The 17,056-nt window shown below is 51.4% G+C and overlaps 2 protein-coding genes across 5 annotated transcripts; one reads left to right on the plus strand and one right to left on the minus strand.

Moving 5' to 3' along the window:
- The first annotated feature begins 2,614 nt into the window (after window positions 1-2,614).
- Tubb1 (tubulin beta 1 class VI) lies at window positions 2,615-11,632 on the plus strand. Of its 4 annotated transcripts, none has more exons than XM_040732855.1 (5): window positions 2,615-2,770; window positions 7,873-7,981; window positions 8,445-8,555; window positions 8,688-8,767; window positions 8,933-11,632. In XM_040732855.1, exons 1-5 carry the CDS (start codon window positions 2,714-2,716, stop codon window positions 9,782-9,784), a joined length of 1,209 nt encoding a protein of 402 aa, XP_040588789.1. In that variant the 5' UTR covers window positions 2,615-2,713; the 3' UTR covers window positions 9,785-11,632. The 4 variants fall into 4 exon arrangements, 3 of the variants coding, with proteins under 3 accessions (XP_040588789.1, XP_040588790.1, XP_040588788.1); XM_040732856.1 differs by having other exon boundaries at window positions 8,984-11,632; XR_005871567.1 differs by having other exon boundaries at window positions 2,617-2,770; window positions 8,688-10,169; window positions 10,323-11,632.
- A 1,455-nt stretch (window positions 11,633-13,087) lies between these two features.
- Atp5f1e (ATP synthase F1 subunit epsilon) lies at window positions 13,088-16,367 on the minus strand. Its single transcript, XM_005074497.4, has 3 exons — window positions 16,213-16,367; window positions 14,469-14,595; window positions 13,088-13,242 (listed from the first exon to the last, which is right to left on the minus strand). The coding sequence occupies exons 1-2, from the start codon at window positions 16,242-16,244 to the stop codon at window positions 14,472-14,474; spliced, it is 156 nt and encodes a 51-aa protein (XP_005074554.1). The 5' UTR covers window positions 16,245-16,367; the 3' UTR covers window positions 13,088-13,242; window positions 14,469-14,471.
- Window positions 16,368-17,056: the final 689 nt, after the last annotated feature.

Genomic DNA, 17,056 nt, shown 5'->3' on the forward strand with positions numbered 1-17,056 from the left:
AGTAATAAGAAAACAGCTGTCCACGGACGCTGCACACTTCTGATGCTAGGGATGTGAGGGCCTCCGAGGGCAAGGCAGCTGCCTCTGAGCAGTCAGGGTCCTAAAGACAAGGGGGCCATTAAGAGTGAAGTAAGAGAGAGGCTAGAGGGTGTGCTGGCTTCTGAATGGACCCTCTGTGCCACTTATTTAATGAATTGTATCTTTAGGCTGATTCTGTGCTGGGGGACACATGTCACAGTGCATGCGGACGTCAGAGGACACTCTGCAGGAGCTGGTTCTCTCCTCCTAGCCTCTGAGGCCCTGGGGACTGAGCTCAATCGTCGGTCTTGATGGACGGCGCCTTGGCATGCCCACCCGCCTCCCTGGCTCTTGTTACCTTTGAGACAGGCGCTCACGATGTGGTCCAGGCTGCTCATCCTCTGACTTGTGGTGACCCTCCTGATTTAACTTCCCCAGTTGATGGGATGACAGGCGTGTGCCAACACACCAAACTTGTGTGCATTTTTTTCTTTAATTTTCCCCCCTTTTCATGTGTATGTGTCGGGGGGGGGGGGTGCATGCGTGTGTTTGCCTGTTTTCCTGTGTGTGGGTGCACACGTGTGTCCAGGCATGTGGAGGCCTGGTTCTAATTTCAGGAACTTTTCTCCATTTATTGTTTGAGGTGGGGTCTCTCAGTCTAACCCAGAGCTTGCCAGACAACCTGGCTTTCCTAGCCAGCTTGCTCTGGAATCCCTATCTCTTCCTTCCAAAGCTGGACTTACAAGGGGACTTCCACACCCACATAGACTTCCATGAGGTCTGGGGATGTGAGCCCGGGTTCTCTCGAGTACACAATCGTAACCGCTGAACCCGTCTCCCAGTCCCCCATGATTGTTAGTGTGTGGAAGACACTGAGAAACACATGTGCATTTTTACACCCCCCCCCGAGTTTGCACATTCTCCTTATCTTTGTGGTGTGGCCGTTCAGGCTGTGAGGTAGGCTCCGAGGCTGCAGGGGTGAAGCTTGCACTGGCTTTGCAGAGAGGCCCGTCCTCAGTATCGTCTTGATGGGCGTGCTCAGCACCCCCTCAGCACGGCCAATGCTGCGGTCAGCTTTGTGCGTGCTCCCCAGTGGAGTGTCCCCTGACACTCACGGGCCCCCATGCCACAGCCACAGTTGAGACAGAGTGTGGACGTGGTCATTCCATCCGATAGTCTCAGTTCACATTGGGTTTTGTCGTCAAGCCCAGGTTCTCCCAGCACAGCAGCTCCGTCTCCAGCTGTGGAATCCCTCTGGGATTGGCGTCTGGGGATGGGCACCTTGGTCAGAATGTAGAACTGTGTACTTGACCTGGCCCTCTGGAGACAAGGTCTTTCCCAAGGCTTCTCTTTGGCTCTGAGCCCAGGCCCCTCCATGGGCTGATTTAAATCCTGTGGAGGGAGAGGCTGTTGTCCTGTCTCTCCCTCATGAGCCGTCTCCCTGTGCATTGGGGGGGGGGCTCCACTGAGCCTAAAGAAAGTTTCTCGGAGACACCCCTGCGCAGGCCCTCGGGAAAGAGTGTCACGGGTTATCCCCATCAGTGTCACTGGTCTAATGTAGGCAGGCAGCAGGCTTTGAATGTCTAGCCTTAAATCCAGCACGGTCCTCCCTTGGGTCCACACCCTATGAGATGGTTTCTCGGGCCTGTCACATCGTCAGGTTCCCGAGGGTCAATCTCTGGAAGAGGGGCTGGAGGAGAATTTGAGACTAGGTAGCCCAGTCTGGCCTTGAACTCACTATGTAGCCAAGGATGCTCCTCCTGCCTCCACTTGCATGTGCTAGGATTATATGTCTTTTTGTTGTTGTTGTTGTTGTTGTTGAGACAGGGTTTCTCTGTGTAGCTTTGGAGGCTGTCCTGGAACTCGCTCTGTAGACCAGGGTAGCCTCGAACTCACAGAGATCCGCCTGCCTCTGCCTCCCGAGTGCTGGGATTAAAGGCGTGCGCCACCAACGCCCGGCAACACGTGCTAGGGTTATAGACATGCACCACCACACCTGGTTTACATCCGGGCGCTTTATGTACGCTAGGCAAGCACTCTGCCAAACGGAACCACAGACCCAGCTCCATATTTTCTCTCTTAATGGCGTTATATTCCTGTTTAAAAGGTTTCTTTGACTTTTAAAGTGTGTGTGCACACGTGTACGCGTCTGGGTAGAAGTGGTGTGTGCACGTGTGAGCGCAAGCGCCCCCAGAAGCCGAAGCTTGGATCCCTGGAGCTGGCGTTACAGGTGGTTGAGAGCGACCTGATCTGGGCGCTGGAAACCAAGCTCCATTCCTCAGCAAGAGCAGTACCCGCCCTAAACCGCCAAGCCTTCTCTCCAGTCCTGTCCAGCCATCACCCATGAGTGTCACCCATAACTCATGGAAGTCAGTGACACCACCATAGCCCTGTAGAGACCACGCCTGCGAGAGGGGCCAGCTCTGGGTCCCACTAGGAAGTCTCAGTCAGGCTCATATCTAGGAAATGACTGGGCAGAGCTCAGGACAGACAAGCACCCCTCTTACCATGACTGTGGAAAACGGGCAAGGCCTGGGGTGGGGCCTTCAGCCAAACACACCCTTAGGCCAATTGGGAGAGCTGCTGGGTGGGCTGGTCCCACCGGGGCCATGAAAGAAACTGCAGCGCCCAGCTCACACTGACAACCCAGCTTCTGGACACTGAGACTTAACTAATCCTTGGGTTCGAGGCTAGGATGCGGGAGATCGTGCACATCCAGATTGGCCAATGTGGCAACCAGATCGGAACCAAGGTAGGCAATGCCACAGCAGTTTGTCACAGGTTGCAACCAAACCAACAGATGCCCAGGTTCCTGGAAGGAGGAGGCCTTGCTAAATACTTGCTAAATAGATGGCTTATTAAACAAGGTCTTTTAGCAAAACCATTAGAGTTGGAGTGTTAATTAATGTTAATTTTGCCTGTAATTATATGTGTAAATGGGTACAGGAGCCATTTTGCTTTTAGCATTTTAAAAATGAGCTTTCCACATCTAAAAACAGTAATTTGTTTCAAGAGTTTTCTGAAGCTTTTTGGGAATTTTTTTAAATTTAAATTGTGTTTATTACAATTTGTGTATATATGTGTGAGTGTGTGTGTATGCATGCTGTGTGTATTGGGGTGTATATGTATGTATGCTGTGTGTGTGTTGTGTATATGTGTGTGTGGTGTATGTATGTGTGTGTGTGTATATTGTGTGTTTTGTGTGTGTGTGTGTGTGTGTGTGTGCAGGCATGGTGCTCCAGCATGCATGTGTGTGTCAGAGGACAGTTTTCTAAGTTGCTCCTCCCCTTCCACTGCGGGCCCCAAGATCAAATTCGGGTCATTAGGTTTGACAGCAAGCTCCTCTACCAGGTGAGCCATGTACAAAGCAGTTCTTTAAATGTTCTTTAAAAAGTTCAAATTGATTACTTGGGAGGGAGGTTGCGTGCTGCTGTGCTCCTGTGATGCTCAGAGCACAACCTGCTGGAGCCGGTTCTCCCTTTCATCAGAGGGGCTGAACTCGGTCGGGTCTGTGAGCTTGGCGGCCAGGCTCTTTACCCTGCTGAGCCATCTTGCCAGCCTTCCTGGAAGGTTTCCTGTTTTGTTAATACCATGTCACTGTAGTGCCTTCTGCCTCCCAAATGTTCTTTTCAAAACCCATCCTTTGGCAAATTTAAAATTTAATTAATTAGTTAGTTAATTTGGATTTTCAAGACACAGTTTCTCTGTGTAGTCCTGGCTGTCCTGGAACTTACTCTGTAGACCAGGCTGGATTCACACTGAGAGATCTACCTGCCTCTGCCTCCTGAGTGCTGGGATTAAAGGTGTGTGCCACTATTGCCTGGATTAGTCTTAGGCAATTTTATACATGTATATATTGATCAGCTCCTCTACCCCTACCTACCGCCTATCACTATCCCTGGACACTCTTTTTTTTTTTTTTTTTTTTTTTTTTTGGTTTTTCGAGGCAGAGTTTTTCTGTATTGCTTTGGAGGCTGTCCTGGAACTCGCTCAGTAGACCAGGCTGGCCTCGAACTCACAGAGATCCGCCTGCCTCTGCCTCCCGAGTGCTGGGATTAAAGGCGTGCGCCACCAACACCTGACTGGGAAGCATGCTTGTTTCTAATTTAAATATATAATTTTAAAAAGTGTTTCCAAAAAAGAAAGAAAGAAAAGACAAACCAGATTTGTACAGACTACACCCTGACCTCCACTTGTATGCAAATGTGTGCTCCCCCCCCACAAATGAACAACCAAATAAATGTATAAAATACATTGTGAAAGCGAGGGAACCTGAATATCTACAGGACTCCACCTGATGTAAGAGAAGATGAACCCAGTGTGCTCTATTCACTATTCTATTATTTTATGGTGATGAAATCTTATGGAGCTTTAAAAAGAAATTCAAAAGTTTTTGAGTGTTACGGTAAGATGCATGCTGTGAAATTTTCTTCTTCTTTGTCATTTTTTTGCATGCAAATTCAGCAGTATCGAGTATACTGTGTAACTCACCTTCAAAATATCTTTCTCGAAAAAAAACAAAACAAGGCAAAAAAACCAAAATCTTTCAGCTTATAAAATGGAAATCCTGCCCTGCTGAAACTTGACTCCATTCTTCTCCCTCTCCCTTCCCTGACAACTCCCATTCCACCCAGGTCTTTGTGCTTATCTGCCCTTCTAGACACCTCGAGTAGAGCGCGTGATAGCAGAGTTGGGTCCCCTTCATTTTGAGCTGAGAAAGTGTGAATGGACCATGTAGCGTTTACCCCAGAGATGGACATTGAGCAAGACCCTGCTGTGTGTATGGACCAGGTGTTTATCTGAGGGATGGACATTGAGCAAGACCCTGCTGTGTGTATGGACCAGGTGTTTATCTGAGGGATGGGCTTTGGGTGTCTACTGTATGAACGCAGCTGTGGAAAACTGGATTTTATTTTTCTACTTTCGCATTTTTATTCAGATCTGCATTGTGCCTTGAGTTCCTCCCTCCATTCCTGCCCATCTACCTCTTCTATTCCTTCAGGCAGCTTCACATCTGCTTTTATCTTAGGTATACATGCATGATTTTATATGACCACACAAACGCCAAGACACACAAATGAGAGAAAACGCGTAAGATTTGTCTTTTGGAGACTGGTTTAGTCCTCTTCATACAATGGTCTCCAGCTTCTACCATTTTCCAGAAAATGACAAAGCTTTGTGTCTTTGCGGCTGAGAAAATGTACTTGCATTTGCTTTATCCAGCTCTTTCCTCAAGGTCTGGCAGGCTGGTTTCTTAGCTGCTATGAACAGTGTTCTTCAAGGATGTGCACGCGTCTGTGTGTTGTGTTGACTCGGAGGCCTCTGGGTGAGGGAACACAGAGGAAAGCTTGAGCTGGGTTGCCTTTAACTGGAGGTCTTGGAGCCCTGAGGCCAACACTGCCATGGCCTGACACGCATCAGTCATGCTCACACGCCATAAGAACCAGACCTCCATAACCAACAGAGAAGCGTGGAGGGGAGGGGGTCAGGGCTCTGACCTTGGATGATAAGGTGGAGAGAGGCCCCTGGGAGGAAGTGAGGGGAAGGAGAGGGATCATCGGCTGCCCTCGGGATTGTGCCATCTGGTGGCTGGAGTCCCGGTCATGACTTCTTGTGAGGCCTATGAGAATGTTAAGAAACTTTGAAGAGCAGACACCATGGCTCAGCACTGAGCAGTGCTCCTGGAATCCAGCTGCAGAGAGGGAGAAGGGGTGAGCAAAGGGGTCAAGGTCTTGCTGGGGAAACCCACAGAAACAGCTGACCTGACCAAGTGAGAGCACACGGACCCCAGTGCGACAGCTGGGGAATCAGCACTGGACCAAATGTGGGTTTCAGTTAGGAGGCCTGGGCAGTCTATGGGGCCTCTGACAGTAGAACCAGTATTTATCCCTAGTGCACCAATGGACTTTGGGAGCCCATTCCCCAAGGAGGGATACTCTCTCAGGCCAGATATATGGAGGAGGGCCTAGGCCCACCCCCAAATGATCAGACTTTGATGATCCCACATGGAAGGCCTCACTCCCTCTGGGGAGTGGATGGGGGATGGGATGGGGGCCATGGGGGGCATGGGAGGATGGGAAGGAGAGAGAACTGGGATTGGCATGTAAAATAAGATTGTTTCTAATATATACATATACATATATACATATACATATACATCATTCTAGACCGAAGAGATGTCTTAGCTGGTGAAGTTCTTGCCGTGGAAGCCAGAAGACCCAAGTTTAGATCCCAGACACCTACGTCGAGAGCCCTGTGTGTAATCCCAGGCTCTGGGGAGGCAGAGGCAGGCAGCTCCTTGGAGCCGGATGAAAACCAATGAGCTCCGATTTAGTGCACGGCCCTGTCTTTAAAAGTAAGGTGAAGAGTGAGGGAGCCACCAGATCTCGGCCTCTGCCCGCCACACACAGGTCCAAGCAAGCGAGCGAGTGTGCCCCGGAGGCACACGCGTGCACACTCACGAACACCTGCGCACAGTCTGTGCCCTCTCAGAACTTCCTCGCACTTTCTCTCCCACTCTTCGAAGCCCATAATAGCACCATGCTGCCTTATTAGGAGTGCGGCTGGGCCAGAGGAGCCGCTGAGAGCAGATTTGGACTCAAGGGAAGGTGTTTTCATTGTGCTCTATTATGAGCGCTTTTCAGAATGGCCTAACGAGGCCATCCCAGCAATAAATACATCACCTTCCCGGTGTTAATAAATGCTGTGGGCCGGCAAGATGGTTCAGCGGGTAAAGGGGCTTGCCACCAAGCCTGACGGCCTGAGTTCAATCCCCAGGGCAAACACGGTAGAGAAAATTGACCGCCACTGATTGCTTTTGCACACACTAAGAAGCATGCATGCACACATGAATGAATGAATGAATGAATGAATGAATGAAAGTGCTTTTCTCAGCAGGGTGTGATGGCGCTCGCCTTTAATCCCAGCACGTAGGAGGCAGAGGCAGGCAGATCTCTGTGAGTTTGAGGCCAGTCTGGTCTACAGAGCAAGACTGCATCTCAAATGCTGGATGCATGACTGGGAACATAGAATGTTCCAAAGAGTTCCAAGACATCAGCTATGCATAAGTCTGAATTTGTGAGTATGTCTGGTGGTCAAAACAGGCGTTATGTCAGGTCGTGCAGGAGGGCCCTGGTTATGGGCTTCTGAGGTGAGGATCATGAAGAAAAAAAAAAAAAGAAAGAAAATCCCCAGAGTGAAAGGAGATACCGTCGTGAAAACAAGTAAGAATCCGGTTTGTTTTCATTTCCTGGCGTCAGTACTTCTCCAGCTCAGCCCAAGGCGAGGTGAGGTTGGAGCTCCCTCATCCGAAGAGAGAGTCTAAAATCTAAAAAGACCAGTTGCGCCACACCAGGTTAATGGTAAAATCCAGTTTAACGTTTTTATGTGTTTGACATTTCACTTCAGTTCAGACGGCTCCAAAGCAACAGCCTCCATAGTCTCCCTTAGAGGAGCCAAGAAGAGGAAGGAAGTGTCGGGCGGAGTCAGGCAGCCCCCGGAGCAGCCACACCCTCACGGGAGCCATCCCACCCCTTCTATTAACTTTTTCTTATTGCATTTATTTGTTTATTTGTCTATGTGTGTGTGTGTGAGAGAGAGAGAGAGAGAGAGAGAGAGAGAGAGAGAGAGAGAGAGAGAGAGAGAGAGAGAGCCTGCACATGCCATGGTGTGCATGTGTTGGTCAGAGGACAATTGTAGTAGTTAGTTCTCTCCTTCTACCAGGTGGGGTCCCGGGGATTGAACTCAGGTCGTCAGGCTTGGTGGCAAGCCCCTTTACTGGCTGACCTGCTGAGCGCCCCCAGCGGCTCTCCCTTCCCCAGGTCTCTGAGCGGGTTTCTCTCCTTCTGCTTACAGTTCTGGGAGGTGATCGGAGAAGAACATGGGATCGACTGTGCTGGGATCGACAGTGGGGCCTCTGTGCTGCAATTGGAGAGGATCAACGTGTACTACAACGAAGCCTACGGTAGGGCTGGCTGCTGGGCTAGCAGCGGGCGGAGAGAAAGCAACCCCGGCGTGAAAGAGTAAAGTCCCAGCCTGGAACTGGCCACAGGCAAGGCTGCACAGAGTCTTGCACGGCGGGGTGTCCCCACTCCAGTGCAAGGGGCGGAACGGGATGCAATCACCATGCTAGCCAGCCATTCCCCGAGGGAAGGGTGAGAATCCATCTTCTTGGTGAGGCAATGAATCAAGCACACAGTAATGAGAGAAGTGAAGCTTTAACAGGGTATTTTTTTAAATGGATTTGTGTCATGGTAGTCTGGGTCAGGTGTGACCAGGTATAGACATTGAAATGTCCGCCTACCAAAGGCTACCTTCTAGAATGCTCCTGGTTTTTGGATCAGGGTCCCAAGGATCCGTTTTGAGGACACATCAACTTTTTAAAGAAGAGCAAGGAAATGTTGAAGCATGTCTATTAATCTCCACAGGTAAGAAGTATGTGCCCCGAGCTGTCCTTGTGGACCTGGAACCCGGGACAATGGACAGCATCCGCTCCAGCCGACTAGGAGCCCTCTTTCAACCTGACAGCTTTGTTCACGGTAGGGTTTTTGTTTGTTTGTTGTTTGTTTTGTTTTGTTTTTTCCAGAAGCTTCTACCAGGAACTGCTGAGGATGTCTTCTGGTGGTTCTCTGCTCACCCCTCCCCCCATTCCATTCTTCTCCTGGTCACAGGTAACTCGGGAGCTGGTAACAACTGGGCCAAGGGCCACTACACAGAGGGAGCCGAGCTGATCGAGAACGTCATGGATGCGGTGAGGAAGGAGAGCGAGGGCTGTGACTGTCTGCAGGGTTTCCAGATCGTGCACTCTCTGGGTGGGGGCACCGGCTCAGGCATGGGCACCCTGCTCATGAACAAGATCAGAGAGGAATACCCAGACCGGATCCTGAATTCCTTTAGCGTCATGCCGTCCCCCAAGGTGTCAGACACGGTGGTGGAGCCCTACAACGCCGTGCTGTCCATTCACCAGCTGATGGAGAACGCGGACGCGTGCTTCTGCATCGACAACGAGGCGCTCTACGACATCTGCTTCCGCACCCTGCGGCTCACCACGCCCACCTACGGGGACCTCAACCACCTGGTGTCCCTGACCATGAGTGGCATCACCACCTCGCTGCGCTTTCCCGGCCAGCTCAACGCGGACCTGCGCAAGCTGGCGGTGAACATGGTGCCCTTCCCCCGCCTCCACTTCTTCATGCCTGGCTTCGCTCCGCTCACGGCCCAGGGGAGCCAGCAGTACCGAGCCCTCTCGGTGGCCGAGCTCACCCAGCAGATGTTCGATGCCCGCAACATCATGGCTGCCTGCGACCCTCGCCGTGGCCGCTACCTGACCGTGGCCTGCATCTTCCGGGGTAAGATGTCCACCAGGGAAGTCGACCAGCAGCTGCTCTCTGTGCAGACAAGAAGCAGCAGCTGCTTCGTGGAGTGGATCCCCAACAACGTCAAGGTGGCCGTGTGTGACATCCCACCCCGGGGCCTGAACATGGCGGCCACCTTCCTGGGTAACAGCACAGCCATCCAAGAGCTCTTCACCAGGGTCTCGGAGCAGTTCTCAGCCATGTTCAGGAGGAGGGCCTTCGTGCACTGGTACACCGGCGAAGGCATGGACATCAGTGAATTCGGGGAAGCCGAGAGTGACATCCATGACCTGGTGTCTGAGTACCAACTGTATCAAGATGTCAGAGCAGGCCTGGACGGCAGCGAAGAGGGCAGGGAGGAGGGGGAGGACATGGAGGCAGAGGACATGGAGGCAGAGGATACAGGGCATTAGCCAGGAGAGAAGCTATAGGGCAGCCTATTTCAGAAATTTCTCCAAAGGTTTATGGCTGTCCTGAAGCTCTGGGAGCCTGCCCTCACCTTGGCCCAGTGGTGGCAGTGGCTGGAGGTTATTAGCTAGGGCTCGACAGCCAATGGATGACTTTTCTTTAAAAAATTTTTTAATTTTTCTTCTTAAACAGCAAGTGAGTTTCCTGTAGTTTTACTAACTGTAGGTAGGCATCCAGTTGGAGTGTGTGAGTTTCCTGTACTTTTACTAACTGTAGGTAGGCATCCAGGTGGAGTGTGTGAGTTTCCTGTACTTTTACTAACTGTAGGTAGGCATCCAGGTGGAGTGTGTGAGTTTCCTGTGGTTTTACTAACTGTAGGTAGGCATCCAGGTGGAGTGTGTGAGTTTCCTGTGGTTTTACTAACTGTAGGTAGGCATCCAGGTGGAGTGTGTGAGTTTCCTGTACTTTTACTAACTGTAGGTAGGCATCCAGGTGGAGTGTGTGAGTTTCCTGTGGTTTTACTAACTGTAGGTAGGCATCCAGGTGGAGTGTGAGTTTGCCAGGACCCCTTTGCAGCTGCTGGTCCCTCTTCAGCCCTTTAGCAGCAAGGGTGGGTACCGGGTAGCTAGGGCGGCTAAGATGCCTCACCGAGTCCCCTCTTTAACAAAGCCAGGTGTCCGAAGGGTGTGTGGGAGGCCCAGGGCCAAGGCAGGTGTGAGTGCGTCTCCATGACTGCACTGGGTAGACCTTATGCACTGTTTGACAGGCTGACTGGAAAAAGACAAAGGGAAGCATGAAAAGCCATGTCTCTCCTCTCGGCTCCCACCATCCAAAGGAGTAGCAAAAGCCAAGCATTCCAGTCCTCGAAGCTTTGTTTCCCAGTAACTGGCTTCCAACACGTTTCTCTGGGTTTTAAGCTTCTTATTAGCACTAGTCGCCAGTAGTTCACTAATGAGTGTCCTTGGCTTTCCTCTTAAAGGCTGTTTGCAGATGCCCTTTTCATTCTCCCTCAGCGATCACCCCTGAAGCTCCCTTCCAGCCTCCTCATTCTCTGGGAAAGGGCATGGCATGCTCAGCAACCATTTGAATGCAGGAACGTAGCCGCAATGCCGCAGTGTCCTCCTTGGTGACAGAGGACATGGTCTCATTAGGGAACTTTTAGCTTAGATTAATTTGCAGAGGCTGCCATGGACGTTTGCAGGCTGACACAGCTTTAACCATTGCACTGCTGTAGTCTTACATCCCAACAGGACTGAACAGGCAGGAGACAAATCATCCATCCAAAAGCCTCCTAGGTCTGAGGTGCTCGGGGGTCTTAATGGCCCTGCTGGAATCATTGAGGGGCTCTGTGACCTCTCCAAAGGGAGTTATCTGCATGAAACCAGCTTCTAGTGTCTTGTTTTGTCCCCGTGGTGCTAGGGATGGAACCCAGGGCCTTGGGGGTACACTAGGCAAGTGCTTTGTCACCAGCTACTCCCTCAGGCCTTTTTACAATCAATAATGAAGTGGCAGGTGGATGGCATTCTCTCCATATATGCACTGTGAGGAAATAATTACAACTCATAGCGAGAGAAAATCAGGCCCCATTTTTGGTATGGACTGCCCAGGCTCCTGTGTATATAATCAAAAAGCACAAAGTATTTTAAGTACTTTCCACTTTTGTATGGACTGAGAGGCAGTAGCTCTCTACTCTTAGATACTAACAAAGCTGCATGCTTACCTGGGTACCTTCATTCTGAACCTCAAGATGCAAGAACACAGATGCAAGAAAGAGACTTAAATTCTAAAATTTTTCACTGAACACTTGTTTATCAGTAATCACTAAAGTGCAAATAAAGTCCATTTTAAATGACTAAGCCCTTGTATCTCTTCACTCAGCAAACTCCTTTTCTTGGAGTCTGACCGTTCAGACTGATGTGTCTCACCTAGTAACTGTTCTAATGGCACAAGTGGACTAAACCACCGCTGACTAAAGCCCAGGGACACCTGGTCCCTTCAGTGCTATGGTTGCCATGGATACACTGGTAGAGCTGAAATCAGCAGAGCCCTAAGATTTCAGAGATCCCTTTACTCTGTCTCTGACACCAATGGTTGGTTAACAGGTCAGTAGTATCTGGCCAAGGACCCGACCACCTGACAAGTTGTTCTGTGTCACCCTGAGGTGCTGACCTGAGTTTACCTCATCCCAGTGTTGACTGGTGGACTGTCAGTTCTCAGGGTCATCTTTGGAGGACTGCCAATTCTTATTCGGTAACTTTCACCCAGTGGTTCCGCTAAGTGATTTCCAAAGCTGGGAATCCTTTAGCCTTGTGTTTGTCAGCTAGCCTAGCTGTCCTACGACTTGTGAGCCGGCTGTTTCCGCTCCTGGTAACGGGAGATGCTTCTTGGGACATCAGTCTTGGAGATGGTGGTTTGGAGCTCAACTTCCTAACAACAGGACTTCAAGCCCAGGCAGATTTCAGCGATGCTAACCTTTCAGGGCTGCTACTGTCCCATTCAATCTGCTGTCACCCCTTGAGCACCCTGTGCTGAGAAATCTAATAAAACCCATAGGTGAAGTGTTCTGAGGGCACAAAGCAGGCCCCAGGAGAGCAAAGATGCTTTGTCTTCAGCCTCCTGTGAGCTGAAGCATGGATCTAGTTGCTTCTCTGCTCTGCAAAAAATTACAACGAGCAGTGGCTCTACTCAGCCAAGAGTGTCCACATTATAAAGAAAGCCAAAATCAAAACACTTTGTTCCTAAACATGTAAGTAACAAATGAATGTCCATTCACAAATATCATCAGATTGTCCTATTCACTGCGCCCAGACTGGTCGTTAAGAATCACAGGTTTTAATTGCATCAACACGACACAAGGTATTGACAGGCTCTGCCTCATTTCCAGTGAGAAATGCACCCAGAAAATAATAAAAGGTGAAAAGCATTTTGTCTAGATAAAGTCTAATGTTAATGGCTCCTCTCTACAGTTTTGTGGGAAACAAGATGAGTTATACAATTTGTTCCTCTAATGTGTGTTCTAATTGTTTTCATTTGGGTTAAGGACTAATCGGAACCACCTGGAGCCACAGCTTTAATGTGAATTCAATTCAAGCTAGAGACAACACAACCTCCGTGACACTGTCAAATTTTCCTCAATTATGCCACAACAAACAGAACACTTACTTTGATACATTTAAGCAGTGGTTCCTCCCAGTGGCCCCACTGGTCATCAGATACTAAGTCCTTCCAGCCTTTTGAGAAATCCTGGTTCATATGGTCACTCACATTACTACTGAAAAAAAAAAGTACAAGACAAACGAAACCCAGTAGAGAGTGAAGCACGTCAATTTATTGGCATAGTCAAATTATCAGCAACACAGGTGGTCTTAAGCCCAGGAGGCGAGGTTGGCTTCCATCTGCCATAGCGTAATAGGGACCCACACCGTCACCGTGAAGGCTCAGCAGTTCGTGCTTCAGTCAGGGTCTAGGAGAAAGAAAACAAAGCAGCTGCTAGTCTGCTGTCTTCTTCACACCCGCCATGAACGAGGGAGCCCACGCGCGTGCGCCAGCAACCGAATGAGCCTGGGCTGCCTGTGAGCGCACAGCCTGCAACAGGCACACCCTCGAGTAAATCACTTCTACTGGGACAGGGACAGCTCTGTCCTTCAGTCCTCTGCCCCCATGCCACAGACTGGGGTCCTCCCTGTTCCAAGACATTAGATAGGGCCATACTTAGTTTGCAGGAGCCGGACATGCCTCGCTGACTCCCGGGCTCTGACAAAATCAGAGGAGTGAGTCGCAGACATGCAGTGTGAGGAGATGCTCTCACTCAGCTCACTGTGGACAACCAACATACACAGGTTTCATATGCCCAAATGCTGAGATTAGAAAGACCCAAGAAAAGGGGTTCAGTTCAAACACTGCATTCCCTGGTCTGTAAAAAAGTATTTGCTACTTCAAGATGAAAATGGAAAGTGCTTAGCGGAGAGAGTCTCTATGAGGCAAACTGCTCATAGCCCAGGCCTTGGAGTATGAACATCATGGGCCTTGCTGCTGCGGGGCTGGCGCGTTGCAAAAACAAAAGCAGGTGAAACAAGAAGAGCATCTCCCTGATAACGCGCCTTGCTTATCTCTGAAATAACAGTGTAGGTAAAGCGGCTGGGAGATCCAATCCGTCTGGAGAACAGTCTGAACTCATCCTGCACAACTGCCTCGTCACGGCCCAAGACTGCAACTTTGCATTCCCAACAGGGCCCACCCAGGGCTAGCAGTCCTCGCCTGCAGGTGTGCCCGCATGTCCAGGAAGAAGCTATGTGTGAGGGCACCAGCAGCCACGGGGGAAGGAACACACACGGAACTGCCGTTTCTCATGCCCAAGGCCTGTTACATAACTCCAACAGCAATTACAAAAGGCGAGCTTCTCCCCCAGTTATTTGACTTTTGCAGACAGATGAACCAGGTTTAATTAAAATAAGATGGCTTTCCATCTGAGGACTGCTAACTGCACTGAAAATCAATGTGCCAATTATTCTGCTTGTCAAGGCTGCACAGGACAGTCTTTCATCATGCCAGGAGATGTCTAAGACCTGGACACTAAATCATCGCCGTGCTAACCAGGGTCCACAGCCGAGAGGCCGAGTGTCAGACTAAAGTGAGTTTGGAAAGCTCTAAAAACTTGAGAAGGTGACTCCTAACCACCCAGCGACGTACCGACTACTCCTTCTTCACCTTCACGATCTTCACGCTGCTGCCTGAAGTTTTCTCGGCGTTCGCCTTGAACTCGGTCTTCAGGGCGTCCCGCACTGCTTTTGCACAGATCTGGGAGAACCGGATGTAGCTGGCAGAGTGAGAGAGGACACAAGGCCGGTTACCAACAGCTACACGGCAGTGTCACTGTGCGCGGCATTTCGGTTTTCTTTCCTTACTCTTAGTTTCAGTTACTCGCTACAGCAAAATTGGATTGAAACCTGGACAATGCCAAAACTAATCTACACAAAGGGGACAACCAGAAATGTGTCCCCAGATTAGCTGGTGTTTGACTGAGAGTTTTGTTCTCGACAGTGTATCTTTTCAGATTAATTTAAAATGAAGGATTTTTTTTTAAATCCCAGTGTAGGAAACAGAGCAAAAATGTGAACACCGCTCCCACGTTTGATTCCACAGCTCATTTCTGTATTTGTCTCAATCACTCCACTATTCTTACAGCATATACATACACATGTGTGTGTGTGTCTAAACATACATGAAACTTTTGAATTAAAAGAGTGCTTGTTACGGTCAGTTATCTAAAGGCGTCCCTGAAAACATTAGATTTCTGCCCTTTGTCACTGAAAACGCCTCCTAATCATGGGTTCCAAACTGCACTAAAAGTTCCCGGAGAAGGTCAAGTGCAGGCAAGAGGGGGGACACAAGGCAGCTTCCTGTCTGCCAGACACTTGGTCTGTCAACACCTTGTCCCAAGAGATGTCACCTTTTCACACTTTCTGAAACCTGTTTCTCCCCTGCTTTGTGTAGGGGGCTCGGGGGCAAAGGGTTGACTATGGAGGCCATGGGGGTGTGGGGAGCAGGAGAGCGGGGTGTGAGGGTCTATGAGGTCCCTGGGGGCAGAAGAGCAGGGTGTGAGGGTCTATGGGGCCCTGGGGGGCAGGATAGCGGGGTGTGAGGGTCCATGGGGGCCCTGGGGGTCAGGAGAGCGGGGTGTGAGGGTCCATGGGGGCAGGAGAGCGGGGTGTGAGGGTCCATGGGGGCAGGAGAGCGGGGTGTGAGGGTCCATGGGGGCCCTGGGGGCAGAAGAGCAGGGTGTGAGGGTCTATGGGGCCCTGGGGGGCAGGATAGCAGGGTGTGAGGGTCTATGGGGTCCCTGGGGGGCAGGAGAGCGGGGTGTGAGGGTCTATGGGGCCCTGGGGGCAGGATATCGGGGTGTGAGGGTCCATGGGGGCCCTGGGGGCAGGAGAGCGGGGTGTGAGGGTCTATGGGGCCCTGGGGGGCAGGATAGCGGGGTGTGAGGGTCCATGGGGGGCAGGAGAGCGGGGTGTGAGGGTCCATGGGGGCCCTGGGGGCAGAAGAGCAGGGTGTGAGGGTCTATGGGGCCCTGGGGGGCAGGAGAGCGGGGTATGAGGGTCTATGGGGGCCCTGGGGGGCAGGAGAGCGGGGTGTGAGGGTCCATGGGGGCCGAAGAGCAGGGTGTGAGGGTCCATGGGGGCCCTGGGGAGCAGGAGAGCGGGGTGTGAGGGTCTATGGGGGCCCTGGGGGTCAGGAGAGCGGGGTGCGGGTCTTTGGAGGCCACGGGGGCCGTGGGAGCTGCCTGCACCTTCCTCTGCTTGCGACCCGTGACCCATGACCCCGCGGCGCGCCTTGACCACGGCGACGCCATCTTGCTTGGCGGGAGGCCGTCCCACGCGGGCCTGCCGAGGGCGGGCGGGCCGCCGGCCTCCCCGACGCCGCCCGGGCATACCTGAGTCCGGCCTGCCGCCAGTACGCCACCATGGTGTCGCGAGAGGGGGAGGGTCGCGCAGAACCGCTGGGTCGCTTCGGAGTCGCCTCAGCAGGCACCGGTTGCAGGAAGGTCAGGCCGACAGAGTAGCGGAAGGGGTGGGGCGCGCGGACCTGCCAGTCACTGCCGGGAGCCAATCGGGGCGCCGGTCGCGTGCGCCCGCCCGCCGGCCGAGCGGCTTCCGGGAACCGCGGGCGCATGGACGCCTGGGAAAGTGAGGCCGCAGCGTCCCGGTCACCTTCCCAGGTGCAGAGGCAGAGGGCGGGGCCTCCTGGAACTGACAGTCAAGACAGCCAATCCGCAGGCAGGGATCCGGAGCCCTCCCCAACACTGCTGGCCATGCAGTTATGTGGACACAGCCACTTAGGACAACCTCATTGCAGACTGAAGAGTTGTGTCATCGCTAACTAGGGCTTAGACAGAGAAGTCTCTGGGGCATCAGACCGTTTCCAGGGCACGTGTGAGTCACAGGAACCACACAAGGCACTGTCCAGCACGAACACTTAGTAGTGTTCTACTTAGTTGGACTGTTAAAATTCTACTTGTCAAAAAAGTAGCTTCGTTTAAAAGTTGCCATTACATTTAATATGCTTTTACAAATGTCCAAAGGATTCTTTTTTTTTTTTTTTGGTTTTTCGAGACAGGGTTTCTCCGTATTGTTTTGGAGGTTGTCCTGGAACTCACTCAGTAGACCAGGTTGGCCTCAAACTCAGAGATCAGCCTGCCTCTGCCTCCCGAGTGCTGGGATTAAAGGCGTGCGCCACCAACGCCCGGCTTGTCCAAAGGATTCTTAAGCCACCTTTTA

The sequence above is a fragment of the Mesocricetus auratus genome, unplaced genomic scaffold, assembly GCF_017639785.1.
Source record: "Mesocricetus auratus isolate SY011 unplaced genomic scaffold, BCM_Maur_2.0 Super-Scaffold_100028, whole genome shotgun sequence".
NCBI classification, from domain to species: domain Eukaryota; kingdom Metazoa; phylum Chordata; class Mammalia; order Rodentia; family Cricetidae; genus Mesocricetus; species Mesocricetus auratus.

What these genes read in the sequence shown, in the direction of transcription:
- Tubb1 (XM_040732854.1), top strand. Translation starts at nt 2,714, where the DNA reads ATGCGGGAGATCGTGCACATCCAGATTGGCCAATGTGGCAACCAGATC. An exon ending in GCAACCAGATCGGAACCAAG is followed by an intron (nt 2,771 to 7,872) that starts GTAGGCAATGCC and finishes TTCTGCTTACAG; the next exon opens with TTCTGGGAGGTGATCGGAGA. An exon ending in ACCTGACAGCTTTGTTCACG is followed by an intron (nt 8,556 to 8,687) that starts GTAGGGTTTTTG and finishes TCCTGGTCACAG; the next exon opens with GTAACTCGGGAGCTGGTAAC.
- Atp5f1e (XM_005074497.4), bottom strand. Translation starts at nt 16,244, where the DNA reads ATGGTGGCGTACTGGCGGCAGGCCGGACTCAG. An exon ending in TGGCGGCAGGCCGGACTCAG is followed by an intron (nt 14,596 to 16,212) that starts GTATGCCCGGGC and finishes TCACTCTGCCAG; the next exon opens with CTACATCCGGTTCTCCCAGA.